The sequence below is a fragment of the Coregonus clupeaformis genome, chromosome 23, assembly GCF_020615455.1.
Source record: "Coregonus clupeaformis isolate EN_2021a chromosome 23, ASM2061545v1, whole genome shotgun sequence".
Taxonomy (NCBI): Eukaryota; Metazoa; Chordata; class Actinopteri; order Salmoniformes; family Salmonidae; genus Coregonus; species Coregonus clupeaformis.
Window position 1 is genome coordinate 36,388,736 of NC_059214.1, and position 21,101 is coordinate 36,409,836.

The following is a 21,101-nucleotide window of genomic DNA, read 5'->3' on the forward strand; positions in this document are numbered from 1 at the left end:
CATACATACAGTTGAAGTCGGAAGTTTACATACACTTAGGTTGGAGTCATTAAAAATCGTTTTTCAACCACTCCACAAATTTCTTGTTAACAAACTATAGTTTTGGCAAGTTGGTTAGGACATCTACTTTGTGCATGACACAAGTAATTTTTCCAACAATTGTTTACAGACAGATTATTTCACTGTATCACAATTCCAGTGGGTCAGAAGTTTACATATACTAAGTTGACTGTGCCTTTAAACAGCTTGGAAAATTCCAGAAAATGATGTCATGGCTTTAGAAGCTTCTGATAGGCTCATTTACATCATTTGAGTCAATTGGAGGTGTACCTGTGGATGTATTTCAAGGCCTACCTTCAAACTAAGTGCCTCTTTGCTTGACATCATGGGAAAATCAAAAGAAATCAGCCAAGACCTCAGAAAAAATATTGTAGACCTCTGGTTGATCCTTGGGAGCAATTTCCAAATGCCTGAAGGTAACATGTTCATCTGTACAAACAATAGTACGCAAGTATAAACACCATGGGACCACGCAGCCGTCATACCGCCTAGGAATGAGACGCGTTCTGTCTCCTAGAGATGAACGTACTTTGGTGCGAAAAGTGCAAATCAATCCCAGAACAACAGCAAAGGACCTTGTGAAGATGCTGGAGGAAACAGGTACAAAAGTATCTATATCCACAGTAAAACAAGTCATATATCGACATTACCTGAAAGGCCGCTCAGCAAGGAAGAAGCCACTGCTCCAAAACCACCATAAAAAAGCCAGACTACGGTTTGCAACTGCACATGGGGACAAAGATCGTACTTTTTGGAGAAATGTCCCCTGGTCTGATGAAACAAAAATAGAACTGTTTGTAATGACCATGGTTATGTTTGGAGGAAAAAGGGTTTGCTTGCAAGCTGAAGACCACCATCCCAACCGTGAAGCACGGGCGTGGCAGCATCATGCTGTGGGGGTGCTTTGCTGCAGGAGGGACTGGTGCACTTCACAAAATAGATGGCATCATGAGGAATGAAAATTATGTGGATATATTGAAGCAACATCTCAAGACCTCAGTCAGGAAGTTAAAGCTTGGTCGCAAATGGGTCTTCCAAATGGACAATGACCCCAAGCATACTTCCAAAGTTGTGGCAAAATGGCTTAAGGACAACAAAGTCAAGGTATTGGAGTGGCCATCACAAAGCCCTGACCTCAATCCTATAGAAAATGTGTGGGCAGAACTGAAAAAGCGTGTGCGAGCAAGGAGGCCTACAAACCTGACTCAGTTACACCAGCTCTGTCAGGAGGAATGGGCCAAAATTCACCCAACTTATTGTGGGAAGCTTGTGGAAGGCTACTCGAAACATTTGACCCAAGTTAAACCATTTAAAGGCAATGCTACCAAATACTAAATTTAGTGGGGGATCGAACCCACTACCCTGGCGTTACAAGCGCCGTGCTCTACCAGCTGAGCTACATGAAACAGTGATAAATATTTCCAGCCAACTTCGCACAGACAGGGTATTTCCTAAAAGCAGAGCAGGCAGCTAGTCCGGCCATTATAAAATGACAGTGATGGGCTTGGTTCTTCTATTGAAACCACAGCAGCAAACATGCAGCGATCCAGGCTTTAATAACGGACAGAAACCTCAATATATCACCAGTCATTATGGAACGCCATGAAGTTAAACAGTCAAGCCTTATTGCCTAATCACGTGTGTAATATTAAAACTCAAATAGAACAATAATCCAGCTGGAAAATGCTTACAGTTCGAGCAGGACAGAGCAAACCAAGCCAAACTGAGCTAGAACAGATGATTGTATGTGTTTTCACAAAACCATCCCATTCAAAACAGGCATGGGCATGGAAAAAACGTTGTCTAAAATCCATAACAGTGTGCTTTGCATGTTGGCCTCATTGAACCACATCTGAATCCCTAGACACTGTGTGCATTGAAGGGAGACTAATAAACTGCCTGTAACTTCCTCTACTTTACCCCTCCTTGGACAACCACAGGACTGGTCATAAAACTGAAGGTCTAGGATGGTCTAGGATGGCCGACCCTGGTCATTAGCACCATACAGCAGCTCACAGCCTGTTAAACCCCAGGCCACACAGCTGGAGACACCTCCTGTCTGTGGAGCTTGAGGGGGCCTATAGTCTTAACAGTCTCAGGCTAGGGCCTTGGCTTGCTCCTCCTCACTAGCTAGAGTGAGCAGACTATACAACAACCCATAGACAGTTTTATTTCTATGCAACAGCCTCTGTTTATTTAGTTTATGACTTTAACTGCTCCTTCCATTCCTCTGGTGGACACAGTATAAAACCGTAGCAAAATGTTAATATTTTTTAGATGAGTGGAACTGAAACACTGGCACTGAAATGCACGCCTGTTTTTCCCCACAGTGCCAACTGGGTCGTGTTCATTAGCCACGAAACTGAAGAAAAGTGGTATAAGAAACACTTGCTGTCGTTTCTGTGTGCCCTAATGAACAGGACCCTCGACCCTGCATGGCTAAGCTGTGATCTGCCCATCAGTCTTGTTCCTACTGATGGTTTTAGGGTGTTTAAGTCTCTAATGAGGATCAACTAGAGGAGATGAGGGAGAGGAGGGGTTAGGAGGATTTTGAGGGAGAGGGGAGCAGAAGATGGAATCAGAGAGGAGAGGAGGATGCTTAAGGCTCACACACACATCGCACCGAATGTGGATCTAGCGTTCATCTGCCGATCATTCAGTACGCTGTTTTAGGGACCACCCGCTGTAGATGTCTGACTGCCAACATTTTTCACATGATTCTACTACTAAAATCGGTGCGTACTCGGTTTGCAAATTACATTCAGGAGGTGCTCAGTACTCTAGGAGGTGCTCAGTACTCTAGGCCAGCAAACGTTACTGGAGTGTCTGAGCCCTTAGGGTTCGGAGGGGAGCAGAAGAGGGGAGAAGAGTGGAGAAGAGAGGTTAGAAGGAAAGGACCAGAGGACCTCCCTGTGTTACTTAATTAAAGCCTAACACTGATCCCCTTTAGGCTAGCCTAACCAATCAGACAGCCTAAATGGCCCCAGCCCCGGGGGATCAGCTTCCAAACCCACAAACAATAATGAAAAATGGGAAACAGGAACCATTTCTGGCATGAATAAAAAAAGAGCATTGGTTTGGAAAGAGCAAAGTTTATGAATGAACACATTGCTATTGTATGTCATTATTTTTTTAAATATTTATTATATTGGATGTGGGCGGGTTCTTCCCTGAATAATTTGAGTTGTGGGAAACATAGGAAATATAGTAGTTTTGGGATTACATTATGTCAGCTCTATAAATGTTATAACCCTTTAAGTGAGCATCAATCCATTGAGGAGTGAGTCAGGGTAATCCTTTAGACAGTAGGATCAAACCATGCATGGATGAATTAACTAACGGCTTCTTATCATTCATATAGTCACGATTATAAAATCACGATTATATATCAGGATGTTTGTCCGTAGCGAAAACCGTTAAATAGTAAACTCCTTTTTGTTAACATTTTGGAGTGTTTAGTTTTGTATGAAAACACTATGTGTGTGTGTGTGTGTGTGTGTGTGTGTGTGTGTGCGTGTTCTTTTTGCACACTGTAAATACCCAAAGCGGCAATGGGTCGTAGGCATAAAAGACCACTTGGCTGAGCAGACCTGAATGTTCGGAGATCTTGCTAAGATAAACATTTACTTATCTTTCATTTAAATCAGGTTGTTTTACTGCTCGGGTGACCTTTGAAAGCACAGTTTAGTGTGGTAAAATAAACAGGGTTTTCTGAAGGAGCGGCTCATTCATCTATTGAAACTAACTAGTCAAAACTGCATCCCAAATGGGACCCTAATCTCTATAAAGTGTACTAATTTTGACCGGGGCAAATGTAGTGTGCGATATAGGGAATAGGGTGCCATTTGGGACGACCACACAATGACGCTTTCCTCTCTACCAAGATGTCTACAAGCTGCATTAATACCCACTGCCTATCCCGTCCTGTTGGGCTGATCCAACTCTCCACTTAGTCATATAGCAAGCCCACACTGTTGTCTTTTGTCACTCGTAGATCTGATAATGGTAATCGAGGGAAATGGCTGTAGATTAAAATCAACACCATCCCAAATAGTGGCTTAAGTACTACTTGGCCTTATTCATAAAGCATCTTTGAGTAGGAATATGATGTGCTTTTCCTCATGCAGTATCAACATCATATTTCTATCACATAGCTTGCATAACTTAAGTTATATAGAAAGATCATTAACTCAAGGTCAAACCTCCCGGTCTGCAAACTCCATGGCCTGCAGTGATACATATTTGTCTGCTCTGTTTTGAATACCAGCTAAGCTAAGGCAAATACACGTTAATGTTCTACTCAAATCGGTTTTCCCACCACAGATTACCATCTCCAGCTGCCTTTGGGGATGTTTTTTTTTACTTCATAAAATACAAGCATGTTGATCATTCACATCATCCTTCTGTGACTGCATTGTCTCTGCCTCTGAAAATTGTGATTTGAACTTAAGATCGCATCTAAGGAAGCAAAATGGTGGAGCATCCGATGAAGTCATATTGTTTGTGAATCATGATCCTCAATTACTTCCAAAATTGTCATACAGAATCTCAAGTAACACTGAGCTGTAGCAGTGACTGACTTCTCCAGTCATGTTCAGCCCTGAATATGGTATTTCCTCATAGTTTTCAGTCGTGGTGAGACAGAGTGACAGACAGGTTTAACATGTGGCAGTGGTCTGGACTCAGTAGTCTCATGTTACACAGAGCTGGTGGTCAGTCAGCAAAACAAAGACAAAACGACAAGTCCAGATGGCCTGACAGGGACAAGAAGATTAAGATGTTATGGAGCGTTTGGTTTGGGCCATGACAGACAGCCACTTCAGGACCACTCTGAGAAGGCCCCCAATTAAAGAGGAACTAATCCTTTATGCTGAAACCCAACTAAGGGTTGTGTCCCAAATGGCACCCTATTCCCTACATAGTGTACTACTTTTGACCAGGACCCATGGGGCTCTACATTGGGAATAGAGCACAATTTGTGACGCATCCTAGGAGAGCAGTGGTTCTGTTGCTTTGTTCAGCTGTGTTTACCGTATGTATTCCTGTTGGCTAACGGTTTAGCATCAGGTGAGATTTGTTGGTTTACATTCATCCACTTCTAATGTTATAACTCTTGACTATGAACAAGAAACTATGTCTGACTAGCAAGTGATATAGAAGTTACAGTTCATTCAGAAACGTTGAGTCAGCGTTTAACATGCATGTCGTGTCACCTGGATCTGCCCCTAGCAGATACGGATAACCATCTAAGCCTAGATTGGCATCTTTCAACATAACCTGTCTATCTGAAAGGATTTAAGAGAGCTGAAAACTCACTGAGTAGCAACCTTGAATGTAGAATGTACTGTAGGAAAGGATCAGACATGGCACTGGCAGATACTGATTGTACGTATAATGACAGACCGAACTTTAAACCGAAGATCAGTGTAAACTGTAACAGGTTGGTGTGTGTGTGTGCGTCTGCATCTGGCAACTGCTACTTAAGCTGTAATGTTTACTAAGAGGAATGAAGCGTTGACTGTCCAACTCCTCTTAACTGTTCAATGGGCCCTATAATGACCTGCAATGGTGCATTGTCTCAAGCTGAGCCCGGAGCCCCATGGGCCTATAAATCCATGGCCTTGGTTATCACTTTCTCCCCATCTGAGAGCTCTGTTTCTGTGCCATGATGGGCAAAACAGATGCCCTGGATCAGCCCAGGCCCTTGCATAGCTCCAAATCCAAGAGCAATAAGGGCCCTGGGCACTGAAGGCTGATATCAGCATTAGAGAGGAAAGGGATATATTTGTTCACTGGAGCACTTCCATTAAACAAGACTGATAACGCTGGTGGAAGAGAAACTGCAGGCGAGAGAAAGACAGTGAACAGAACAGCAGTGGGTCTGGAGACGGAGAGAGAATGGAAAACATCCTTTAAGGAAGGAGCTTGCCAAAATAAACAGCTGGACACATCTGTCCTGTTTGACTGTCCTGCTGTCTGCTGAGTCACCGCATGTGAAGAGAAAGAGGGGGTTCTGGAACAGGAGCAGGCCCTTTGAAGTGTAAGCTCTAGTGTAAATAAAATATCCTTTCCATTTGTCTGGCTGTCTTTCTGTCTGTGAGGAGCCCGTCAGTACTGGGACAGCTAAGGGGCCTCCCCCTCTCTCTCTCATTTCTCTCCCCCGTCTCTCCCCCACTCCCTCCCTCTATTTTGCCCTCCCCCTTTCCCTCCCCCCTCTCTTAGAGAGCCGTGTAGTGTCTGCTCCAGGCCAGGGAGACGGCAGGCAGGCAGGCAGGCAAGCTAATTGACGAGTGCTGGCCTTTGTTTTACCGTGTCAGAGCAGCAGGACCAGCAGGGCCCCTACTTTATTTTACTATGGCAGAGCTGTGCAGCAGGGCCTCTGGGCTGGCTCTGGCACCGCTGTGGAAGGACAGGCAGATGGCCACCCGCTGGAGGGTTTCTGAGAGGAGAGGCCCCCCACTACTCAACTGTCTGTACCCCAAAATAAGGTCTAATGTGTGGGACAGCAGCACAGCATGTCCTCCATCTCATTAATGGTTCATTTGGTTGAACTTTAGTTAAACCATACTGGTCCTTGGAAATCACAAAGGGAACAGTAAACTGTGAACAGTGAACTCAAAGGAGGCAAAACAAAAACCTCTCCGCCAACCTACTGGCCGAGATGTGCACTGTCTGCTGGGCTCAAATGTTTCTGATTGTGTGCGCTAATCAATACTGTTCACTTGTGTGTTTGACATTTTGCCTGAAACATCAGGCATTTATAAACAGGGTGCCTTTGTTGCCTGTGGCCTCAACTTGGACAAAAAGACGCATCCTACACAACAACATGCCAGCAGTGGGGTGGAGGTAGATGGCTCTACACAACGATAGGGTGGAGGTGGAGGAAGGACCTAGGCCAGGCACTCACATGTGTGGGCTGAGCTCATAGAAGTTCCTGTTGCGATACTCCTCCACCTTCTGTGGTGTGTAGATGGGCAGAGACCTGTAGGGGTTAATGGAGATCACCACACTGCCAATGTACGTCTGCAGAGAGAGGGAACAAGATACCAGGGTATGATTATTAGACATTAGATATCACTCCACTGCCTAGGTAAGTCTGCAGAGAGACAGCGATAGAGAGTAGAGTGAGAGACATCAGGGTGTGATGGATTGACTAGTGTTCAGAGAATTTCTCTAAGGTAGGGCATACTGCTGTGATGTCTGAAAGTGATAACATGCTCAGCTCTGCTCTGCTCTCAGGGAAGCACTGAGGTGAGAGGAGTTTCATTTTTGCATCCTCAGCTCTTCCCAGCTATCCTGCTGCATTGTTCAGGCATGCGGGAGGCAGAGATGAGTGGAAAGAGCATCGGCACGGGAGACGTAAAAACAAAGGAAAAATTTGTGGAATCCTGGGATGCGGAGCGGCGGCAGGAGAACAACACTTCTGTTGAGAGAACAACACTTCTCCCCGTGGGTGTCACAGGGGAGTCTGGTAGATAGAGGAATCTAGGAGTGGAGGGTGGTGGGCACGAGGAGAGGGGATGAGACTACATCTCCAATAGTGATGACTGATATCAAAGACACTGCACTCAAGTCATTGAAACTGAGATTTGGTAACAAAGAAAATGGGTCAGCTTGGCGCAGCCGGGTCAATCTCTATGTACAGTACATCTTATTTCTGTAAATTATGCTTGAGAAAAACATTATGTACTTTGTAATTGCTGCTTAGAGTATGTTAAGAAAATTATACATAATAACTTCACATTTGGCATCTTTCCTGGGCTCCATTTATTACTGCAGAGTGTGACGACAGGCTGTAATTTCTGAAAGAGCTCCAAGTAATCAGTCAAACTGTAAACCTTACATTGAGATAGAAGAGGACCACACTGCATTTTCAGGTGGTTCTAAACAACTCCTGATCCTCTCCACTCTCTCTGTTATAATGAAGTTATATAACCCACTCAGAACAGGAGAGCCAGACCTTTTCCATGGCAACACCACCTCCCACTGCCTATTGTCAGAAAGTCCATAGGAGGCAAAATCGACTCTTTGGAGAAGCCGAGGCGAGGACGGACAAGATATTGGAGTGTGCAGAATAAAAGCAAACACTGGGTTGGTAGGGTCACTGCTAGACGGCCATCAGATGTGTACAGGACCATTAAGTGTCTCTCTCTCTCTCTCTGCATGTACACTCCCTTCTCCCCCTGAATACCTCAGATAATTGTGCTACAATGGGACTGAAGGGATATACAGTAGAGATCATTATCAGGACTTAAGAGAAGAGAATGCTTAGTGTAAAAAATGATATCCATATAATGAATGAGGGACCAATGGTGTTTTATGGCAAAGAAAACAGGGGCTTTCCAACCACATGGACCATTGATCCTAACTGAACGCCAGAGTCAATAATAATAGTAACCAGATCACTGTTTGTCCCATTATATCAGTGTGTAGTCGTGATCGCCCATATAAAAAAAAGGGCCATTTCAAAGCTAGTTCTTTCAAGTTGAGGATGAAAGTTAGACAGTGCTGAGTAAATTACAGAGGAAGGGGAAACGTCTCCTTGCAGGACTTTGTAATTACAAGTTCCAAACAGTAAAAGAAAATACTTCCTCATTACAAACTAAGCATTATAATCCAGACATCACAGTCTAACAACATTCCCATTAGATCTAAGCTAAAACAGCAAGACCTTTTCAAGGGGTTGTGTATGGTCAACACAGAGGAAATGTCATGCCTAAACTGACATTTAAATGTGTCTGTTTGACTTGGCTCATCAAAATAGATGGATGACATCAGAAGGGGAGGAGTCATAGGTTAAAAAAAATATATATATATAGATATTTTCTTCTAAATCTCAGGAAAACAAATCCATGGAGGTTGATGTTGTGGGCAGGGTGTCATGTGATAGCCTAACACTGGGTGGTTGGCATGACAACCGGTAAGGAACGAAAAGACCCAGCAAGATTCACCTCATGAATGAAAACAACTGACACCATTACAAGCATTCCGCTACACCCGCAATAACATCTGCTAAACACGTGTACGTGACAAATAAAATTTGATTCGATTTGAACATGTACTAGGGACACTCACCTAATGGGCCTGTAGGGATTCGTGGCTAAACCTAGGCTGCAGCCAGCCAGTCAGCTTTTAAAACCACTCCTGGTCAGTGGAGGTGGAAGGCACCACCCAAATGTTATTATTACTGTACTACCTTTATCACTACGGGGTAGAGCAGAGGCAATAAAGATGAACATACTCCCTAGACTCTCGTTCCTTATGTCAGCTATACCACTTCAGTTCCCTCAGTACTGGTTTAAAGAGATACGTAGTTTCTTTTCTGGCTTATTGTGTAAAGATAAGAAACCAAGAAGCAAGGGTGGATTAGGTGTTCCTGATGTTTATTTGTATTACTTGTCTTACAATGCAAGATAACCATTGTCATGGGGTTATACAAATGGGAGAATAGTAGGCGGCTGGGAGTGGTTAGAGGACCAAATTGTAACAGAAGATAGCAATTTGATCTCCATATCATCATTATGGTATTAGCTCAAGTTCCACTGTAAAATAGATAATCCACTACTTGAGTTTTCATGTGAAGTGGCAAAGATACTACCTGCCCCAATGCATAGCGCCAACTGTAAAGTTTGGTGGTACGAGTCAAGCCTGGGGGGGTTCACAAACAAATACAGACAGTTCATATATTAGGCTATGCTTTTTGATATACATATGTTCCTATAATGTCCCAGAGACCCTCTAGACCATTGTCATAGTCCTGAAGGGCCGACGCCGCTTGTTCCATAGTCAATAAATCCATGAATTTCCTTAACCAAATTTCCAATGCCGTAGCATTGCGCATTACGCTCTTTCCAATTCATAAGTATTGTTCGTTTGACTGGCAGGAAGGCCAATGCAATGATGCGTTGCGTGGTTCTAGGTTGGATATTGTCCAACCTACTTCCTAACAGGCACACTACAGGACAAAGTGGAATACATACATTCAAAATTCCAGACAACATATCATCTACCTCGGTCCAAAATCTTTTGACAGCTGGACATTTCCATAACAGATGCATTAGAGTGTACCAACCTCACCGCAGACATAACACCACAAATCTGAAAGGCTTTGATTCATTTTTTTCAACCTGTGAGGTATAATATAAGCCCTATGCAAAACCTTAATTTGATTAATTTGTGTTTTTCCGTATTGCATCGCACTGTACTGCGGTCAGAGATGCACCAAAGTCCTGTTCCCAACGTAACCGAGTAAGGATGTTGCTGTTTGGGGGGGAGAGACCAACAAGCTTGTATAAGGCGGAAACCATTCCTTCCCATTATCAGCACCCCTCTCTTTGTTGTCTATCACACTTTTAGATCCCACATAAATACCCTTTGAGAAATAAATTGTATTATTGATTTGAGCTGCAAATAGGGTAGAAATTCCATATCATTCAGGCCAAACTCTGCTATCAACCCTTAAAATGGTTTGATATCACCATCCCTTATGACCTGCCACACCTTAAATCAAATCACATTTTATTGGTCACATACACGTGTTTAGCAGATGTTATTGCGGGTGTAGCGAAATGCTTGTGCTTCTAATATCTAAAAAGTATTATCTAACAATTTCACAACATATACCCAATCCACACAAATCTAAGTAAGGAATGAATTAAGAATGTATACATATATGGACAAGCGATGTCAGAGCGGCATGGACTAAGATACAGTAGAATAGTATAGAATACAGTATATACATCGCGGCTGAGCCATTGTTGCTCCTAGATGTTTCCACTTCACAATAACAACACTTAAAGTTGACCAGGGCAGCTCTAGCAGGGCAGAAATTTGACAAACTGACTTGTTGGAAAGGTGATCTATGACGGTGCCACGTTGAAAGTCACGAGCTCTTCAGTAATGCCACTCTGCCAATGTTTGTCTATGGAGATTGCATGGATGTGTGTTCAATTTCATACACCTGTCAGCAATGGGTGTGGCTAAAATAGCTGAATTCACTAATTTGAAGGGGTGTCCACATACGTTTGTATGTACAGTGGGGAAAAAAAGTATTTAGTCAGCCACCAATTGTGCAAGTTCTCCCACTTAAAAAGATGAGAGAGGCCTGTAATTTTCATCATAGGTACACGTCAACTATGACAGACAAAATGAGAAAAATGAGATTTTTTATGAATTTATTTGCAAATTATGGTGGAAAACAAGTATTTGGTCAATAACAAAAGTTTCTCAATACTTTGTTATATACCGTTTGTTGGCAATGACACAGGTCAAACGTTTTCTGTAAGTCTTCACAAGGTTTTCACACACTGTTGCTGGTATTTTGGCCCATTCCTCCATGCAGATCTCCTCTAGAGCAGTGATGTTTTGGGGCTGTCGCTGGGCAACACGGACTTTAAACTCCCTCCAAAGATTTTCTATGGGGTTGAGATCTGGAGACTGGCTAGGCCACTCCAGGACCTTGAAATGCTTCTTACGAAGCCACTCCTTCGTTGCCCGGGTGGTGTGTTTGGGATCATTGTCATGCTGAAAGACCCAGCCACGTTTCATCTTCAATGCCCTTGCTGATGGAAGGAGGTTTTCACTCAAAATCTCACGATACATGGCCCCATTCATTCTTTCCTTTACACGGATCAGTCGTCCTGGTCCCATTGCAGAAAAACAGCCCCAAAGCATGATGTTTCCACCCCCATGCTTCAGAGTAGGTATGGTGTTCTTTGGATGCAACTCAGCATTCTTTGTCCTCCAAACACAACGAGTTGAGTTTTTACCAAAAAGTTATATTTTGGTTTCATCTGACCATATGACATTCTCCCAATCCTCTTCTGGATCATCCAAATGCACTCTAGCAAACTTCAGACGGGCCTGGACATGTACTGGCTTAAGCAGGGGGACACGTCTGGCACTGCAGGATTTGAGTCCCTGGCGGCGTAGTGTGTTACTGATGGTAGGCTTTGTTACTTTGGTCCCAGCTCTCTGTAGGTCATTCACTAGGTCCCCCTGTGTGGTTCTGGGATTGTTGCTCACCGTTCTTGTGATCATTTTGACCCCATGGGGTGAGATCTTGCGTGGAGCCCCAGATCGAGGGAGATTATCAGTGGTCTTGTATGTCTTCCATTTCCTAATAATTGCTCCCACAGTTGATTTCTTCAAACCAAGCTGCTTACCTATTGCAGATTCAGTCTTCCCAGCCTGGTGCAGGTCTACAATTTTGTTTCTGGTGTCCTTTGACAGCTCTTTGGTCTTGGCCATAGTGGAGTTTGGAGTGTGACTGTTTGAGGTTGTGGACAGGTGTCTTTTATACTGATAACAAGTTCAAACAGGTGCCATTAATACAGGTAACGAGTGGAGGACAGAGGAGCCTCTTAAAGAAGAAGTTACAGGTCTGTGAGAGCCAGAAATCTTGCTTGTTTGTAGGTGACCAAATACTTATTTTCCACCATAATTTGCAAATAAATTCATAAAAAATCCTACAATGTGATTTTCTGGAGAAAAAAAATCTCGATTTGTCTGTCATAGTTGACGTGTACCTATGATGAAAATTACAGGCCTCTCTCATCTTTTTAAGTGGGAGAACTTGCACAATTGGTGGCTGACTAAATACTTTTTCCCCCCACTGTATATACAGTGTGTGTGTATATATACACACACACATATATATACACACACACACACACACACACACACACACACACACACACACGTTACTGTTGAGGAAAAACTTGTTCCAAGGATCAGGCAGAGCTCATTTTCCAGTTTATAAGAGTTTTATACAAGCAATTGGCAGGAAGTTCCCTCTCAGGATAAAGCCAGAGAGTAACTTAATTATTTACAAGTCGCACAGTCTTTATATATTTCATCTACACAAAGAGCTGTTTACCCCTCAAATGCGGTGACTCTGCACCGGTACCCCCCTGTATATATAGCCTCCCTACTGTTATTTTATTTTACTTCTGCTCTTTCTTTCTCAACACTTTTTTGTTGTTGTTTTATTTTAATTTTTTTATTAAAAAATAAATGCATTGTTGGTTAAGGGCTGTAAGTAAGCATTTCACTGTAATGTCTACACCTGTTGTATTCGGCGCATGTGGCCAATAACATTTGATTTGATTTGATTTGAAGAGATAAGGGGCAATTGGCTCTACTTCCTTAAAAGAATAGTACTAACATGAACATGTTCTAACCAGTTCTCACAGCCTACGTGTCTAAGATTAAGTCATTAAGTTTGCCGATGACACAACAGTGGTAGGCCTGATCACCGACAACGATAAGACAGCCTATAGGGAGGAGGTCAGAGACCTGGCAGTGTGGTGCCAGGTTAACAAACTCTCCTTCAACCTGATCAAGACAAAGGAGATGATTGTGGACTACAGGAAAAAGAAGAGGACCGAGCACGCCCCCATTCTCATTGACAGGGCTGTAGTGGAGCAGGTTGAGAGCTTCAAGTTCCTTGGTGTCAACATCACCAACAAACTAACATGGTCCAAACACCAAGACAGTCGTGAAGAGGGCACGACAAAGCCTATTCCCGCTCAGGAGACTGAAAAGATTTGGCATGGGTCCTCAGATCCTCAAAACGTTATACAGCTGCACATTCGAGAGCTTCCTGACTGGTTGCATCACCGCCTGGTATGGCAACTGCTCGGCCTCTGACCGCAAGGCACTACAGAGGGTAGTGCGTACAGCCCAGTACATCACTTGGGCCAAGCTTCCTGCCATCCAGGACCTCTATTTCAGGCGGTGTCAGGGCAAGGCCCTAAAAATTGCCAAAGACTCCAGCCACCCTAGTCATAGACTGGTACCGGAGCGCCAAGTCTAGGTCCAAAAGGCTTCTTGACAGCTTCCACCCCCAAGCCATAAGACTCCTGAACAGCTAATCAAATGGCTACCTGGACTATTTGCATTGTCCCCCCACCCCCTCTTTTTACACTGCTGCTACTCTCTGTTTATTATCTATGCATAGTCACTTTACCTCTACCCACATGTACATATTACCTCGACTAACCTGTGCCCCGTCACATTGACTCTGTACCCCCTGTATATAGCCTCACTACTGTTATTTTACTGCTGCTCTTTAATTAATTATTTGTTATTTTTCTTATTTTCTTTAATTATCTATTTTTTACTTAACACTTATTTTTCTTAAAACTACATTGTTGGTTAAGGGCTTGTAAGTAAGCATTTTACTGTAAGGTCTATTTGACAAATACAATTTGATTTGAGATAGGGGAGTGATAAGATATTTAAAGCCTAAATAGAGGAAACTAGATTTCCGCCTGGCTTTTAGTCCCTAAAGATAATCAGCCAGTAACAAATCACTCCTCTGTGCGGTATGTAAAGAGGTTACTGAACAGAATGGAAAATTACCAGTTGAATAGTATTATTCAACTCAAGCATTTACACAGCATTAGACTAACAAAACAATTTTGCTCCAACATTACAGACTGACTTAGACCAACCATATGCTTTAGACCCCCCTCTATGTTACTGACTGACTGTTTCCATTCAGTGCTCAGCTGATGCACTGCTGGAAATCCATGCAGCTTAACATCTTTGTTGAGAGTCAATAAACCAAATTGTAGCAGATCTAGTCTGAATCTTGTCACATTAATCCAGATGAGTAGCTGCAATAAATGTTCTCTTGATAGGCCTATATCTTGGACCTACTTTGTACAACGCATGGGTCACCACATGCACTGAGCAGTTCTGAGTTTACAGTTCTTGACAGAAATTTGAGGGCAGCTTAGATGTCACAAACAACACATATGCACACAGGAAGCGATATGAATTTAACTACAATATCACGAAGCTGAGGTAGCCAGCCAATCATAGTTGAGCGTGGTGACATCAATCTCTGGGCTCTGACTTGGCTCTGTCCTAGTCAGCAGCGAGGAGAGAACCAGAGCCATAATCATAGAGGCTGATGTCTGGAGATGCCAACCCACAGATAGGCAGTGGTTTCTGGGAGAAGCCAGGTTCAGAGCCATGAGACAGAGCCCTCATCCAGCCTCTCTATTCCAGACCTGGGTTCAAATATTATTTGAAATCATTTAAAATACGTTGCATATGCTTTATTGAGCTTGCCTGTCTTAACGGACCAATACAGTAGTGCCAAAACTGCCCACCCTGCCAATCTGGCACTCCAGGCAGGCTGGCGCAATCACTCAAAGTATTTGAAATATTTCAAAACAGTATTGGAACCCAGGTCTGCTCCATTCATTTACCCCCCTCGAGGGAAGTGGCAGCAGCCAGTTGAATCTCCTCATCCCTGGAGCTCTGAATGTTCTGCCTTATTTGAGACATCTACATTCTTCAGTGATGTGATTTATTAATTGGTCAACTCAGGGCTTTGTGGTGAGGTTGCTGTATCTGTGCTGCTGTTTTTGAGGCCAGGGCTAACATGAATAGGCTAAGCACAGGCTCTAGCAGTGAGTTAAGGAACAATGAATGATGTATCTGCAGATTGCTTAAGTGCACACTTTGTGTTTGTCTAAGCTAAGTGTAAACATGCACTTTTAGGGAGAGGGAAGCTGTGGGAACAACACAGCTGAACCACAACATTGAGACTGGAGGCAGCTGGGGCAAAACCCAGTTACACAGTCAAATGCATTTGAATGTTAGCGTATATTCAAGCATAATCTGAGTGTCAAATACATTGAAAATATATTAATGATATAACTCAGTTATGACTAAACCCAGTTTAACACTTGACGAGGGGGAACTTACATAGATCTCATTGTGGTCGAAGCGTTTCCTCAGGTTCTCGATGAAGGAGTCTTCGTTGAGGGTTTCTAGCAGGACCATGTCTCCCACCCCTATCATGTTGTCCAGAAGTGACATCTTCACCTCCATCTTGGAATCAGCAGTCCCCCCTGTAAAGAAGAATAACAAATGGAATACATTAGACACAGGCAGTGATTTGAAAACAAGAGAACGGGGGGTGAACATGGATGTGGGTACGATATTGGTAGCAAAAGTAAGTAGCCGCTATAGATTACATTATCTGCAATCTGTTAGTCAATGCATCAACTCTAGAACTTCAGTCATGAACGGTTTAGGTGAACTCCTATAAAGATTAGGCACTCATCCTCATGCAGTGGTAATCTAATCTGGAATAGTGATGCATATGAGGGCTTGATGGGCAGTCCACCATCTTATACTAGTCCATAGTCCAATAGTAGTCCAGCTGTGGTCTGTCTGGAGTGTTCATGTCAAGGACAGTCAGTGCCCCTCCCCGACCCCCAGAGTCAGCCCAGCCCACCATCCATCCCCCTACCCATATATATCCCCCTCCAGACCAGATAGCATGCTCCCTGCTGATCCAATCGCTGTAATCCCCTCACATTAACTTGCCTCATCCAGGTCCATCATGACCCGATCATGTAGGTTCATGCTCTACAACATTCGGAGAGTACGACCCTGCCTTACACAGGAAGCGGCACAGGTCCTAATCCAGGCACTTGTCATCTCCCGTCTGGATTACTGCAACTCGCTGTTGGCTGGGCTCCCTGCCTGTGCCATTAAACCCCTACAACTCATCCAGAATGCCGCAGCCCGTCTGGTGTTCAACCTTCCCAAGTTCTCTCACGTCACCCCGCTCCTCCGCACACTCCACTGGCTTCCAGTTGAAGCCGGCATCTGCTACAAGACCATGGCGCTTGCCTACGGAGCTGTGAGGGGAACGGCACCTCCGTACCTTCAGGCTCTGATCAGTCCCTACACCCAAACGAGGGCATTGCGTTCATCCACCTCTGGCCTGCTGGCCCCCCTACCTCTGCGGAAGCACAGTTCCCGCTCAGCCCAGTCAAAACTGTTCGCTGCTCTGGCACCCCAATGGTGGAACAAGCTCCCTCACGACGCCAGGACAGCGGAGTCACTCACCACCTTCCGGAGACACTTGAAACCCCACCTCTTTAAGGAATACCTGGGATATGATAAAGTAATCCTTCTACCCCCCCTTACCCCACCCAAAAAAAAAAAAAACATATTGTAAAGTGGTTGTCCCACTGGCTATAAGGTGAATGCACCAATTTGTAAGTCGCTCTGGATAAGAGCGTCTGCTAAATGACGTAAATGTAAATGTATTTGACTTATTCAAAAGGCTGTCTTAGACTGCTCTATATACTGTAAAATTCGTGCCTATAGACTACTAGTCTAGATAACTAGTTTTCCCAGCTTGATGGCCCCAACTTTGTGCTGTACAGTGTGAGACAGGTAAAAACTTTCCCAAAAATGTTGACAGTCACAGCATGTTGCAGTGAGTTATCACACTATGCCAATATTACAAGTCACCTTTGAAGAAAATAACCCAAACCAACCCAGAAGCCCATGTTTGTGTGTAGTGCTTGTTTCTGCTGATCTAAAGAGCTGGGTTAGCAAGGGAGAACTGAACAATAGACGATGAGCACATCGCTTCACCCCAGCCCATCTGTTACAACAGCACAGAGTTCGGGGTACAGCAAAGCCCCGTATCAAGGCCTCTCTCTTTATCTCCGTCCCTATAGCGCTAGGATTAGTGTCCACAGGAGATGGGAAATATTGGCGGAAAACTGCCACCCCCAGCAGTGTCTGTCTCCTGCTTTCTGGTTCGGATCTCTCCCCTTTCTAAATATTACCCCCAGTTCGCTGTTCAAGTAGCTGGGACAGAAAGGTATTAGTTGCAGAGCGTTCCCCAGGTTTCGCAGCTCTGAGGCCATTGGAACTGTATGACTCTGGGTCGGGTCTTTATGTTCAGATGATGAACGGGGGGCTCTGTGCGTCCCACAAATGGCACCATATTCCATATAGTACACTACTTTTGACCAGAGCCCTCTGCACTATAGAGCAACGATTCTCAACTGGTGGGTTACGACCCAAAGGTTTTGAATGGTTGGGGGTATTTTTATTTATTTATGACAAAATACTCCATTCTGAACTTTAACGAATTAAACCAGGTATATCAAATCAATCAAATGTATTCATAGCCATTTTTACATCAGCAGATGTCACAAAGTGCTATACAGAAACCCAGCCTAAAACCCCAAACAGCAAGCAATGCAGATGAAGAAGCACGGTGGCTAGGAAAAATTCCCTAGAAAGGCAAAAACCTAGGAAGAAACCTAGAGAGGAACCAGGCTTTGAGGGGTGGCCAGTCCTCTTCTGGCTGTGCCGGGTGGAGATTTTAACAGTACATTAAGGCCATATTTTTCTCCAAGATGTTCAAACGATTATAGATGACCAGCAGGGTCAAATAATAATCACAGTGGTTTTGTAGAGGTTGCAACAGGTCAATACATCAGTATAAAGTGTGTAGAAATGATAATGAACTTTAATCTCTGAACAAGTTTTCTTCAATCACAGTATTTTCAATATAGAGCTATTAGCAGCACTATTTTTCGTTGATTTTGTAGTCTCAAGACAGTGAGTTTAACATTTTTCATTAAGAATATGGGCAACATTTTATTATTGAAAATTAAAGAGGTGGGATTGTTGTTCCCTTGTCATATAATTGCTACATTTACTATCAATATAGCATTAAAAATAGTTTTCCAGATTGCATTTTGGCAATTATTTTTTCGCCATTGCGAATATTGAGTAGCAACTGAGACAACATGGTTCAATTTGGGTCCAGTTGAGAACAAACCACTGCTATACAGAATAGGGTGCTCTTTGGGATGTAGCCTCTGAGGAGCAAACCCAACCCCCCCTCTCTCAAGCCAAGTGGATGTCCATGGTCCACCGGGAGGTCAAGTGCGAGGTCCGTTCTTCCATTACATAATTCCCTGAGGAATCTCTCAAGTCCACTGTGTGCCGAGTCGCGAGGTTTGAACAGGCATTGCGCAAGCAGCCAATCAAACGGCCCCAAACCAAACAGTCGCTGAACAAGCACGTCCCGCAGTGTATATTTGAGATGGCTATGTTTAGAACTGTTTGTTATTGGCTGTTCAAGAGCTCCTCTGGAGCCCTCAGGCCATTGGGATTAATGGACTTCTGGTTCCACAAAGACTGCAGTTTTCGTTTGAAACGCAAACACAACTCCTGCTGACTTTCCTGACCAGGGCCCATATTAATAAAGCATCTAATTCCCTTAAAAGGCTAAACTGATCATAGATCAGCACTCGTACTTTTAGATACTTTGTAAATACGGGCCCAGAACTATATAAGTAATAATAAATAATAATAATATGCCATTTAGCAGACGCTTTTATCCAAAGCGACTTACAGTCATGCATGCATACATTTTTGTGTATGGGTGGTCCCGGGGATCGAACCCACTACCCTGGCGTTACAAGCGCCGTGCTCTACCAGCTGAGCTACAGAGGACTAAGTGAGCAGCGTCTGTATAGTAGACTTCTCCAGGTGCATGTAATGCAAGGAGATGAAGCTTAATTCATTGTGATAGTACCCTGTTTACAACATTTTCCAACATCTTGGGGAAACCCTATTGGCTCCAGAAATCTAACTGCTCCTTCGAGAAAAACAGGTTTATTTTCTTCAGTGCATAGGAACAGGGAGAGTTCTGTTGAAAACTGGACTCCCTGAATGTGTACCCCATCTCAGACTTTCTCTAGCTTCTGTTCTGCTGGAGGGCACAATGTTCTGAGGCTATAAAACTCTTCTTAGTAGGACACAAGCTTCCACAGTCCAAACCCACATAACTTACTCCATGTAACACACACACACAGTAAAAACCTTTGAAGATATGTGAAAGAGCTCAAGGATTCACAGGTAAAACTGGTAACATTCTGTCCCATTTTATGCTGAGGAAATATCTTAGAACTTAATTTATTCATCTCATACATTCAATACGTTGGCGCCGTGTATACATTTTCACAAATATTAAGACTTATATTCTGTGACAAACTAGTTTCACCGCTAAACCCATTCTATTGACCTAGTTTTCATTACAGTAATATTGAAAATGTAAGCCTTGTGGTGGTCTTCTGTCAGTCAATGTTAGCCTACCTGTTCACAGTAGGTTGGATGGGAAAATATGGGACAACAGCAGAGTGGTTTGCTTCAGTTTAAAACAGGCGGACCCTCTCAGACTAATTGAGGAAATAATAATCCACAAATGAATTTAGAGCAGGAAGGTAACATTAACAACGGGAAGAACCCCACTGCACCTGGCAGTAGCTGGCTGTAGCTAAACAACAGCTGGCTCTGGTTGTAGCTGAGAAACAAGCCACAGCTGCTCTGGGCCGTGTTCATTAGGTACCAAATGGAAGAACAGACAAACGAGAAGGGACTACCTGAACACTTGTTTTTTTCTTGCAACACATTTTGCTACGACATGTCCTAATGAATAAAACCGTAGCTGAATGTAAATGAAACAGGCCACGGCTGCTGTGGATGGTACTGCCTAGTCTGGATGTATACTATACAGCTGCTCATTTATGGGCCATACCTTTGGGACTAATTAGAATATCAGAGACTGTCATCACCCACCACCATGGGCCTGCATAAAGAAAGAGAGGCAGAGCAAGAGAGAGGGGGAGAGAGAGGCATATAGAGAAAAGGAGAGAGGCATATAGAGAGAGACCGGGAGAGCGAGAGAGAGGCATAGAGAAAGAGAGGGAGAGAGTGAGGATAGAGAGAGGGAGAACAAGAGAGAGGCATAGAGTTAGAGGGGGGAGGGCATAGAGAGACTGTTGCTAGCCAGATAGCCACAAAGAATTGACATTACATTTGACATTTTAGTCATTTAGCAGACGCTCTTATCCAGAGCGACTTACAGTTAAGTGAGTGCATACATTTATTTTTATTTTTTTCATACTGGCACCCCGTGGGAATCGAACCCACAACCCTGGCGTTGCAAGCACCATGCTCTACCAACTGAGCTATACGGGGCCCACATCTACCTTGCATAGCATTCGTTTTAGGTCATTTTTGCCTGTTAAACTATCTGGTTAGCTACATTATTACAATTCACATACAGCTGATAGTTAGAAAGTAAAACGTTTGCTTTGTGTAGATCTTGTTCCGTTGCCATTGTCCTGGCTGGAAGAAGGTGAAGTGAATGGGAAGGTGTAGCTTGAGGTTGTACCGTAGGGGGAGCGTGACTG

The 21,101-nt window shown here is 43.7% G+C and overlaps 1 protein-coding gene across 8 annotated transcripts in view; it reads right to left on the minus strand.

The window, feature by feature from the left end:
- LOC121537004 (unconventional myosin-Ib-like) overlaps nt 1–21,101 on the minus strand; it is a 128,716-nt gene that overhangs the window by 85,924 nt on the left and 21,691 nt on the right. For 7 of the 8 annotated variants that reach the window (XM_045206699.1, XM_045206696.1, XM_045206694.1 and 4 more), the window contains exons 1-3: nt 20,444–20,490; nt 15,784–15,929; nt 6,968–7,083 (exon numbers count right to left, since the gene is read on the minus strand). In XM_045206699.1, the coding sequence (XP_045062634.1) occupies nt 6,968–7,083; nt 15,784–15,929; nt 20,444–20,477 (296 nt within the window). In that variant the 5' untranslated portion in view covers nt 20,478–20,490. Of the gene's footprint in view, nt 1–6,967; nt 7,084–15,783; nt 15,930–20,443; nt 20,491–21,101 lie in introns of those variants that run through there. The other variant, XM_045206693.1, reaches the window with a different exon arrangement.